General features: G+C 43.5%; 1 protein-coding gene across 1 annotated transcript; it reads right to left on the bottom strand.

Moving 5' to 3' along the window:
- LOC134579455 (AFG3-like protein 1) lies at positions 1–11012 on the bottom strand. The gene is made up of 17 exons (XM_063438751.1): positions 10860–11012; positions 9727–9814; positions 9295–9360; positions 9008–9102; positions 8721–8870; positions 8290–8358; positions 7872–7996; positions 7248–7518; positions 6770–6907; positions 6529–6682; positions 6309–6416; positions 6097–6222; positions 5790–5900; positions 5469–5584; positions 4652–4852; positions 4368–4562; positions 1–562 (listed from the first exon to the last, which is right to left on the bottom strand). Exons 1-17 carry the CDS (start codon positions 10950–10952, stop codon positions 347–349), a joined length of 2322 nt encoding a protein of 773 aa, XP_063294821.1. The 5' UTR covers positions 10953–11012; the 3' UTR covers positions 1–346.
- Positions 11013–12386: the final 1374 nt, after the last annotated feature.

Below are 12386 nucleotides of genomic sequence, written 5' to 3'. Positions count from 1 at the left end.
TGCATATCATCATTTTATTGGTATAGCTCAGCCGTCTGGGAGTCGAAGTGAAAATACAGCTCATGACATAATATTTAATATCTTGGCCAGGCAGCTATCCCACGTGTAGCACAACATCGCAGATTGGTACCAGAACTGAGCTTTAGCCCACATTTACCATGATGTGAGTGTCACAAAGTGCTCTAATGAAGGAGGAATCCAGCAGTGGTAAGTTGTCTTGAGGCACTGCCGGTAAGATGTTACACATACATAAAGGGAACGATCAGGCCCCTTTCTAAAGCAAACATCGTCCCTGAGAAGAAACTCCCACTTAGGAACATTGTAATGGAGAGTCCATTGCAGTCTGTTAGGATGTGTTCTCCTGTCTCTTTGGCTCCTGATCCTCTGTCACCTCTTGGTTCCAGTCCTTCAGACCATCTGGAAGCGAGGTGTCCTCCTCAAAGCTGCCTGTCCCCTCCACAAACTCTTCATACGAAGACTTCTCTGCAAACGGTCTTGGACCCAATAGTTCAATCATGTCCGACTTCTCCAGCACTTCCTTCTCCAGAAGTCGCTTCCCAACCTGTCGGTGGCAAATAAAGTATGATGTACAGATTGCAAGCTTTTATAATAATGCCTACATTGTCATTGTATTATGAATTCACTGCATCCAGTGGCCAAGGATATTGGTTTTTTATAAATAAATTATCAGTATAACATAACATAAAGGGTTACTGTAGTCACTATTTAATCTGTTTAAATTAGTTATGGTGCCTGGAGTTCCCCGAACTGTCCCTCCATTCAGTGGTTTTTTATCCCATTTTATAGCAGTTTAACACTACATAAGGATCCCGGCCCCCACTGGAGGTGTGGCTAGGCAGAGATTACACACTTCCTTGTAGCCATACGCTTCATTCTGTCAATTGGAACTCAGATAGGCTAAAAGCAGTCAGCTGACACGCTCAGCCAATCACAGCTGCACAGACAAAATATCAGCAGGGATGCTGTAGGCACTGCATCTGCTTTGTCCAGTTTAGCATGAAAACATTAACAACTGTTTGATGCCGAATGACATTATGTTACCAAGGGACCCCAGACACTATAACCAGTTCAATGAGATGAAGCAGTTACAGTGCCTACAATATCCTTGTATTAAAATCCTAGCCGAGGACAACCCGACAAGCCAATCTAGTCTGACCAACGTCAGGGTTCTTGTACGTTGTTAAAGGGATCCTATAGTGCAAGGAAAACAAAGCCGTTTTCCTTGCACTATAGATTTCTAAGGTCCCCCCTCCCTCGCAACCCCTTCCGCGGGGCTAACACCCTTTCAGCCACTTACCTAAATCCAGCAACGATGTCCCTCGGCGCTGGGTCTGGTTCCACCCACGCTTTCCCCTTGCCGACGTCAGCTGGCTGGGTAGACCAAGTGTGCATGCGCAGCAATGGGAAAGCATTATTCAATGAGGACGTCCAGCGTCAGATAACAGACCAAAGGTCAAACAGCCACTGAGGGCAGACTTAGAGCTACAATTTAATCATTGCAGTTTCTCTGGAACTCAATGTTTTACATTGCAGCACTAAGTGCAGAAGTGACACAGCACACAGACCACTTCAAAGAGCTCAAGTAGTCTTGGTGCCTATAGTATCCCCCTCGCTAAATGAGCTGAAGTGGTCTTGGTGCCTATAGTGTCCCCCTCGCTCAATGAGCTGAAGTGGTCTTGGTGTCTATAGTATCCCCCTCGCTCAATGAGCTGAAGTGGTCTTGGTGCCTATAGTGTCCCCCTCGCTCAATGAGCTGAAGTGGTCTTGGTGCCTATAGTGTCCCCCTCGCTCAATGAGCTGAAGTGGTCTTGGTGTCTATAGTATCCCCCTCGCTCAATGGGCTGAAGTGGTATTGGTGTCTATAGTATCCCCCTCGCTCAATGGGCTGAAGTGGTCTTGGTGCCTATAGTGTCCCTTTACCTTTAACACTTTCACTGGAAGGCTGTACAAGGTATAGACTATTCTTAAAGTAAAGATGCATTTTTAAACATCACCAATGTAACAAATGGATATAAAAAGCTGTAACATTGTATCATTGAAGAGATTAGCTCCAAGGAGGTCAGTGGAGGAACTGCTGCCATCAGACAGTCTTTTCCCCCCTTTTATCTGGCCGTATGAGTGGAGGCAGCTGTGACATCAGCATGGTGGACAGAGCGAAGCAAGTCATTTTATTTTTATATTTATGACAAAACTGTAACAGTAGCCTGATTATACAGTATCTCACAAAATATCGATATATACAGTATCTCACAAAAGGGAGTACACCCCTCCAATTTTTGTAAATATTTTATCTTTTCATGTGACAACACTGAGGAAATGACACTCTGCTATAATGTACAGCCTGTATAACAGTGTTAATTTGCAGTCCCCTCAATATAACTCAGCACACAGCCATTAAAGTCTAAACCGTTGGCAACAAAAGGCAGTACACCCCTAATGGCCAATTAGCCATTTTCCCTCCCCGGTGTCATGTGACTCTTGTGAATGGGGAGCAGGTGTGTTAAATGTGGTGTTATCGCTCTCACACTCTCATACTGGTCACTGGAAGTTCAACATGGCACCTCATGGGAAAAAACTCTCTGAAGATCTGAAAAAAAGAATTGTTGCTCTGCATAAAGATGGCATACGTTATAAGAAGATTACCAAGACCATGAAACTGAGCTGCAGCACGGTGGGTTTCACAGGACAGGTTCCACTCAGAACAGGCCTCGCCATGGTTGACCAAACAAGTTGAGTGCACATGCTCAGCCTCATATTCAGAGGTTGTCTTTGGGAAATAGACATATGAGTGCTGCCAGCATTGCTGCAGAGGTTGAAGGGGTGGGGGGTCAGCTAGTCAGTGCTCAGACCATACGCTGCACACTGCACCAAATTGGTCTGCATGGCTGTCATTCCAGAAGGAAGCCTCTTCTAAAGATGATGCACAAGAAAGCCCACAAACAGTTTGCTGAAGACAAGCAGACTAAGGACATGGATTACTGGAACCATGTCCTGTGGTCCGATGAGACCAAAATTACTTATTTGGTTCAGATGGTGTCAAGTGTGTGTGATGGCAACCAGGTGAGGAGTACAAAGACAAGTGTGTCTTGCCTACAGCAAAGCATGGTGGTGGGAGTGTCATGGTCTGGGCCTGCATGAGTGCTGCCGGCACTGGGGAGCTACAGTTTATTGAGGGAACCATGAATGCAAACATGTACTGTGACATATTGAAGCAGAGCATAATCCCTTCCCTTCGGAGACTGGGCCACAGGGCAGTATTCCAACATAACGACCCCAAACACACCTCCAAGATAACCACTGCCTTGCTAATGACGCTGAAGGTAAAGGAGATGGACTGGCCAAGCATGTCTCCAGACTTAAACCCTATTGAGCATCTGTGGGGCATCCTCAAACGGAAGGTGGGGAGCGAAAGGTCTCAAAATCCACCAGCTCTGTGATGTCGTCATGGAGGAGTGGAAGAGGACTCCAGTGGCAACCTGTGAAGCTATGGTGAACTCCATGCCCATGAGGGGTAAGGCAGTGCTGGAAAATAATGGTGGTCACACAAAATATTGACACTTTCGGCCCAATTAGGACATTTCCACTTAGGGGTGTACACACTTTTGTTGCCAATGGTATAGACATTAATGGCTGTGTGTTGTTATACAGGCTTACTACTTTACATTGTAGCAGAGTGTCATTTATTCAGTGTTGTCACATGAAAATATATAATACAATATTTACAAAGGTGGAAGGGGTGTACTCACTTTTGTGAGATGCTGTACGTATTATTTTTAATTACACTTGTTTGTGTTTTATTTCTCTCAGTCCCTAGAGAATAGCCTTGTTAGAGCGTCATCATTTCTTACACCGAGTCTTCAACATCAAATAACAGACTTCTATTCTAAATACTCTCCATTGCAAATGTTCTGTTACAGTATATAGTTATTCTTCGTTGAAACTGTAATCACGATTGGCTTTTTGGTATTCTATTATCTGGCCAATAAAACCTTTTTTATATTTAAGAAAACTTAACATTTTATTGAAAATGCTTTATTTTTTGATAAAGTAAACACAGCTGAATGTGTTTTTTTCTGCAGGTTTCCTCCACTAGGGGGCAGTGTTTCTATGTTACATCTGGGTTTGAGCACAGTTTTCAGTTCATGCTACACAGACAGATCTTATTGGTCCGTCAAAGTGACTGTAGATAAATGTTACATTAGTAACAGACGCAATATTTATTAATAAAAGAATAACTGGCTTTCTGCAGACTGTCTCAGACAAATACAGGTTTCTCAATGAACCATCAATATAAATGCGTCTAAAATAAATAAATAGTGTCTTTTGGGGTCTTGGCTTCTCCTTACCGTGTCCACCTGCTCTTTGTATCTAGTTAGAAGCTCCAGAGTCCTCTCATAGGCTGTGTTAATTAGATTCCGTGCCTCCTGGTCTATGAGCTCTGCCGTAGCCTCGCTGTAAGGTTTCTCCGCTACCATTTCTCCCTGACGCGGAAGGTCGAAGGATACCTGGCCCACCTTGTCGCTCATCCCAAACTGCACAATCTGAGGGAGAAGACCGGAAATCATACTGAGGAAGAATCTCACACATTGTAATTCTGGACGATTATGGATGCCGGTCACTGTTTTCTCACCTGTGAGTATGCACTCTGCGTGACTTTCTTCAGGTCATCCTGGGCCCCTGTGGTAATGCGGCCGAAGAAGATCTGCTCAGACACACGTCCTCCGAGCATCATGCACATGCGGTCAAACAGCTGCTCCCGTGTGTACAGGTACTGCTCCTTCGGGAGATACTGGGCATAACCCAAGCCCTTCCCACGAGGAATAATAGAAACCTAACATACACAGAGAAGGAGGGATGAAGGTAGATTTTTTTGAAAAGTTAACCTCCCCCCCGCCCCCCTCAGTTTAGGAAAAAAAACAAAGAACGAATGAACTGCAGCAACAATCTTCCCATAAATTCAAATAGAGTCAGAGGAAACAGCACTCCATTCAGTCGCACACCATCAGTACAAAACTGTCACTTCTCCGATGCAGACTGTTCCTCACCCCAATAAATGAAATTAACAGTTCACCGGGCAGCCTTTTAGGATCTAGCACTAGTCTCCTACAATGATTCACCAACTATGCTCTGGATCGGATTCTAAAGTGCCGAATGCGTGCATGCACATTCAGACATTCCTCCCACAGTGTTGTATGTGCATTCGCCATCAGCGTTGCTTCACATGACCAGCTAAGAGGCTGTCCTCCTGTACCAATATTCCTTCCACTGACTCAATTTAAGGTGTGCCTAGTGCAAGCATGCCAAACCCACCCCATGGCACCTTCTGATTAACTGCTCTCAGAGAGAGGAGACATTGCTGGTTTTGTGGCTTCAGGCATTGTTATAGCTGATCAGTCTAAAGTGCTGCGGTGGGTAAGCTTGAATATTGCATTTCCCTTTCAATGTACCTTAAGTAGGGGGTCAGCATGCTCCAAGAACCACCCAACCACAGCATGTCCAGCTTCGTGGTATGCCACAATTTTCTTCTCTGCTGGTTGAAGGACCTGAGTCTTCTTCTCTAATCCTGAAATATGAGACAAGTCAACACTAGATAAAGAAATCACATCCACTTAAAAGAGAGAAAACTTCCCACCACAAAAATAAAACCACATCCTTGACATTGTGTAGATATGTACAAAGATTAGATAAACTATTACAAAATGATCATAGTCAGACACGTGGCCCCCTGCTGGTGAGCAGCAGAATGTGCAGATAAATATATGTCTTACCTCCAATGACACGCTCAATGGCCTGCTCAAAGTGTTTCCCGATTATGTTCTCCTTCAGATGACGGGCAGCAATCAGAGCAGCTTCATTGCACACGTTGGCGATATCGGCTCCTGAGATTAGCAAAATGGACACAGACAGGAATACAAGCAGTTATAAAACATGTTAACGAGTTGCAGTCACTTCTTTAGAGACTCTTTAACTCAGCAGACGCCAATCCTGGCCCTTCAGTAGTGCCTGAAACTACAATTCCTACACTTCTCACCACCTAACAAAATCTGTCTTCTATGTTAACACGTTCTTCCTCACCTGTGAACCCTGGTGTCAGGGAGGCCAGCTTTCTGGACAGAGTATCTTTACACAGACTGTCAGACAGCTTCAATGGACGTAAGTGCACTTTAAAAATTGATGCTCTTCCTTTTATATCAGGCGGCCCTGGAGGAAGAGAAAAGAACAAATAAAACCTTTTTCCCTGGAATCCAGAAATATCCAAACTGCAGTTACATTCGTTTTCGGTTTACCAATGTAAATCTGACGGTCAAATCGTCCTGGTCTCATCAGGGCTGGGTCTAAGATATCCGGTCTGTTTGTGCCAGCAAGGATTACCACGTTTGTGCTGGAATTAAACCCTAAGGAGGAAATGCAAGGCATTACCAATAACCCACGGGACATGACATGAATATGTGACAGCCTTGAGACAGAGGAGTAGATATTCTTCTTCAAATAATCCCATTTACTTACCATCCATCTCCACCAGCAACTGGTTCAGAGTGTTCTCCTGCTCACTGTTCCCACCAAAGTTTCCTCTCCCCCTCTTCCGGCCAACCGCATCAATCTCATCAATGAAAAGGATACATGGCGCGTTCTTACGAGCCATCGCAAACATGTCTCGCACCTATAGGAGCAAGGACATAAGAGAGGACGCAGAAAAAATATATATATATTCCAGCTCAGCCTGTGAACTCCAAAACAGACTCCTTACCCTGGCTGGACCAACACCAACAAACATCTCCAGGAACTCAGAGCCGTTGACGGTGATAAAAGGAACATTGGCTTCTCCAGCTGTGGCTTTAGCAAGTAAGGTCTTCCCGGTGCCTGGCGGGCCGGTAAGCATAGCTCCCTAAAAGAGAGTGTGAATATAGGATGCTACGTGCAAGGGATAACAAGGAAAAATATAGCGAAAGACGATAAAAGGGAGAATAAACAATTAGACTTCAGTCTGTCTACAGTAAACTGTACTGCCGCTATTTACAAAAAGACATACAGGCACTGCCAAGACAAAAGCAGACGAGTTACTCCCAAATGAGCTACATGTTTATCCAATGATTACTAGCTGGGAAAAATGAGTGAGAATAAAACTGAAAATAAAAAGAAATGTCGGATTTTTAATGCAAGCTTCTGAAAAGCCGGAGTCGTCTTCATAGATACACTTTAAAATATACATCCTACACAGTACTCACCCTGGGAATTTTGGCTCCAAGATCCAGATACTGTCTGGGATTTTTAAGGAAATTCACAAACTCCATTATCTCAAGCTTTGCCTCCTCACATCCAGCCACATCCCGAAATTTGACATCAATGTTGCCCTTTAACATCTTGGCCGTCGTCTCTCCAACCCCAAATAATCCACCACCTCTTCCCCCCCGGCCTGGCCCCATGGCACCCCTCCGTAGGGAAAACAGAAGGAAGCCCACCAGGAGGAGTGTAGGGATGATGCTCATTAGGAAGGACCTGTATAGCGTAAGAAGGGGATATCATTATTTGCTTACGTTTTATACTCACTATGAACATATTTACATATCGCTCGTTCACTGTATAGAAAGAAAATGTGTGCGAATATATTCAGAATTCAAGCTCTGGAACTTTATAGAAAGTTTGCCAGGGTTCATTATGGCAGCAATCTTTAATTCAGGATCTTGTTATCTCTGTGCTTTTTTACTCACTGTAACCTTATTCAAATATAAAGGGCATTTGCCGATCAGCGTGGGCACACAACTCATTTTCACTGATATACATTACATCTGCGATCAGACTTGTGGCCCCACGGCGGCAACGAGAAAGCCAACGTTCCTAACCTTACTCACCCATCGCTCTCGGAGGAATATATGACTGTAACTCTCTGCGCGGTTTCTATTCCCAATTCTTGTTGCGCAGCTTCCAGATTGCGTTCCAAGCTGTCCACGCTTCCGATGTTAAACCAGACATATTTCTGTTTGTCACAAAATCAGGTTTCCAATCAGCATACACTAAATACATCTCACAATGAGAAGTATATAAACTATCACACCACATACAATAAACATTATCAGAAATATCAGGAAGCCCACCTAGTGGGGGTCTCAGGACTGCAATATAACCAGAGAAAAGGTATGACTGATCCCTGTCTGGGGAAGGGGTCCACAGGGCACCCATTTAATCATGGGGAGCAAGACACAGCCTCACAAACAAAGGCTTTAGATCATATAAAGATGCATGAAAAGAGTCACAATTCACTGCTCACACCTCGGTAGTGGCTCCTGGTACCGGAATCACTCTTACAAACTGCTTGTTCACCACCTCCAGCCGGTCTACCTGAGACAAGTCAAAGACAAACCATAAATAAAGGTCATTGCTAAATACAATCACTGTGTTCCTGGCAAAGCTGATTCTGATTAGAATATTCAGCTATCTGTGATCCTGCCTCTGTAATGTGTTAAAGTACCATTTTATAGCTCAGAGTAAGTCGTTTTATTTTCTAACACAAAATATGTAATAAATGTATTATTGTAGAATATTCAATCCATTTCCAGAATAATTAACTATATGAAAAATTGTTTGCAGGCTGGATTCATTATCTGTAATTAAACGACAATCTAAATGATATTTTAGTTCTGATACCAAGCACTACAACCCATGGACTAATGTCAGAGTGTGATCCTACAATGCTCACTTACCACTCCCCTGGCAAGGTACAGGTGTACAAATTCCTTCCAGTTGATTTCTCTCCCAGGATCTCGCAAATAAAACATGAAAAATCCACTGGCAAGTCCAGCAGCCATTATTAATAAGTTGCGGAAATCCTTATCGTCCCAAGGGATGTCACCCTGACAAGAACAAAGGGAAAGATAAGGAGTAGTAAGTGCCCACATTTACAAGGTGGCTGCTTGGAACGGATAATGCCTTACGGAACAAGAATATCTGATTCATAGTATCTAGCGAAAGAAGATTACTCCCGACATACCTTCTGCAGCCGCCGATACCATAATGTATCATCCTTCTTGCCATCCTTCTTGCTACCTCCATTGCTACCTTGTGACCCAGAATCGTTTTCCTTTTCTGGGGGAAATAAAATTAATTCAGCATACGGAGAAAAACAGCACAATTGAGTGATACAGCCTATCAGCGAAAGATTATTTTAATCAAGTTCTCCAATTAACAACTTTTGCTATAGTTATGATTAACTATTATAGACCGGAGGCTATCCAACCGTGGCTCTTCAAATAATACAGAACTCCAATACGTGATTACCTGTTACGTTTTCTGGGGTTTCAGTGCTCGAATCCTTTTTATTTCTCTTGAAAAACTTCTCAAATCCTACACACACAAAACATTACAAAATGTGAAGGGTTTAATGGGGTACAGTCACTTTACTCAATAATAATAAAGATTACAAATCACCTATAACTTGTGTTAACCGATTTTATAAGTGACGCACCTGACATCACATTCCGGTTTACAATCCACCAGCAGCACAGACAGGGCACACAATACAAATGAGGAGGAGCTCTAGAAATAATCTATGTATGCTTTCTCTATGCGGACTGCCGGTGCTAAGGACAGATATAACAATAATAGGAGGCACACACTTGCAGAATAACAGACAAGCCATTTTTCAGTACTGAAGCCCAGAATAAATAAACCCTTCTAGATTTCAGGATAGGATCAGTGGCTATTACATACCTTTAGGCGGTTTAGACCCAAGGCATGACAAAGCTGGTGATAATCTCCATGAAGGGTCCACTTGCATTAAATTGCTCCTCTTCACAAACTGAGATTAGACAAAAAGATTGATGACTCAATATACTCACAAATAGAGATCTTTAACAGGATAAATATAAAATAATAAGTCTATTTGGAAAGGTGTCATTATGCCTGGCACATCAAGTACAATACAGAAAATGTTAGGGATCCTGCTGGTGTACCTAAAAACAAAGGTATCATATAGTGCAATAATACCTGATGTAGACAAAACGCAGATAGACAATTGCACTCACAAGCGCCTTATGGGTGCCACCCACGATTTCAATAGGGGGCTAAAGATTTACATCTATAAACCAAGAATTCCACAGTGTCTGTGATCTGGTTATTTAACAAACTCAAAGTCAGTTCATTATAAAATACTCCCAGAGAAAGACAGGTCTTCCAGGATGTGGGAGCGATTAATGTGTATACAGGAGCCAACAGATATTTTTATAGTTTATATTTAATATTATTATGAGTAATTAATGTGTATACAGGAGCTGAGCAGATAATATTATTATAGATTATATTTATTATTATTATGAGTAATTAATGTGTATACATGAGCTGAGCAGATAATATTATTATAGATTATATTTATTATTATTATTATTATGAGTAATTAATGTGTATGCAGGAGCTGATCAAATATTATTATTATAGATTATATTTATTATTATTGTGAGTAATTAATGTGTACACAGGAGCTGAGCAGATATTATTATATATTATTAATATGAGTAATTAATGTGTATACAGGAGCCGAGCTGATATTTATATATTATTTATATTATTGTTATATGTATTATTTATATATATTATAGATTATTCTATATTATTATTATTATAGATATTATTAATTATATATTATTATTATTATTATATAATATTATTTCTGGGCTCTGTCCAGACCCGGCTATTGGGGGCCTGCCTGTAATAATTACTCAATGAATGTCCTGACTGGCTGAGGATGGATAACTCTGTGAACTACATTTCCCATGATGCTCAGCCAGCCCTGGCACCGTGGTTGTGGCTGAGCCTCTGGGAGTTGTAGTCCAGCAGGAGACACTCACCCCGCGCAGGCCGGCCCGGCTGGACAGGCTCCCCAGGACACGGGGCCATGTGTCCCCCCCCGCCCGGAGCAGGCGGCCGAGCCCGGCACTCATGTCACTGTGTGCGGCTGGAGCAATGTCACTGTGTGCGGACAGGCTGGGAGGGCCGGGCGGCGCCGGGCTCAGTTACATTACTCTCAGCCAATAGGAGAGCAGCATTCCGGACAGGCAATCCATGGGCAGCCCGCTGGGTCCTTCCAGCTGCGTCCTAATCTGTGCACAGCCCACAGTTCGCCGACCGGAAACACGGAGAGAGTGACTTAGTTCCGGGCTGAACCTGTTTTGTCACGTGATCACAGCCAGGTTGTTATATAGTAAGGGGTGGGTTTACATTGAGTTACACAATGCAGGATTAGCTCAGTACTGGCTGGCACTGATTGCATAACATGACAGGAGGCTTCATAGAAACTAAACTCCAGCAGCACACAGTTAACAATAAAGTTTAGTGAAATAAACATACAGGGTATAAAAGCCCCCTCCCCCTTTATCTCTTACTTACTGTTACTGGGGCGACCCCCCAAGTTCAGGAGTGCCTATATCTGTATGTTAAACTGTACAAGTTACTTGGTGTCGCACAATTACAGCCCCGCTGTATAACTGGGGTGAACCCCACATTCACGCGCCCTGATGACCGTTTGGCAGGCTGCTTTCATTGAGACCCTCTCCACTGGTACCCACCCCATCCTACGGGACAATACACCCTCCTCCCCACTACTGATTTATGATACTGTCAGTGTCTCCAATACTACCAAGGGAAACCCCCTTGCATAAATACACGACAGCTGGTACTGGTTGTTAGAGAGTAACCCCCTCTTATTTGGCACTTCAACCACTTTGTGCATAAATTCTGGGTGATCCCCAGTTGAACTAGAAGCCAGATACCCTGCAACATTACGTGGGGCACACGTGTTGCTTACATGTATCCCGTTCTGTCATTACAGGACTGTGGCAAGATGTCTGACTCATCACAGACCCCGACTCGAGACTTCCAAAGCATGATAAATGCTGCCGTAGCAGCGTCGGTGGAGAAGGCGCTTTACAGAGTGCGCACCCTCCCACCTGAGAACACGGGACATATCCCATCCGATAATCATGATGTGGAGGGAGCAGAGGGCTCTGAGACACCCAGAGTACCCATATCTGTTCCTAAATGACACTGTAACCACGAAATCTAAAGGTAAGGCTCCTCTCAAGAGACCTAAGTATGTAGAATCACATGACGTACTCCCACCTCCACTTCCATTCTCCGAGGAGGAAAGCTCTTATCCGAATTCTACCCACTGTGGCAATTTTGGACAAATGGCGAGCAGACAGCTCGACCTCTGATGACGACTGGCATGGTATGCTGTGTACACAATCCTGTTACGTCAAAGAATACGTAGTAAAGCCTTCTCCACGTAGAAAGGGTAGCCACAAACTTACGAATACCGATGAAGACGTGTTAATTGATACCCAGGGTTTGCCCCTATTTGACCCACGGGTGGTACG

This window comes from Pelobates fuscus, chromosome 12, assembly GCF_036172605.1.
Source record: "Pelobates fuscus isolate aPelFus1 chromosome 12, aPelFus1.pri, whole genome shotgun sequence".
In the NCBI taxonomy this organism is placed as follows: Eukaryota; Metazoa; Chordata; class Amphibia; order Anura; family Pelobatidae; genus Pelobates; species Pelobates fuscus.
The sequence above is the reverse complement of the archived record's forward strand: the minus strand, read 5'-3'. Positions and strand labels throughout refer to the sequence as shown.

Coding starts and splice junctions, on each gene's coding strand:
- LOC134579455 (XM_063438751.1), bottom strand. CDS start 10,952: ATGAGTGCCGGGCTCGGCCGCCTGCTCCGGGCGGGGGGGGACACATGG. Junction 8,359..8,720: donor TGTACCTTGCCAGGGGAGTG/GTAAGTGAGCAT, acceptor GACTTGTCTCAG/GTAGACCGGCTGGAGGTGGT. Junction 7,997..8,289: donor TACCAGGAGCCACTACCGAG/GTGTGAGCAGTG, acceptor TGTGACAAACAG/AAATATGTCTGGTTTAACAT.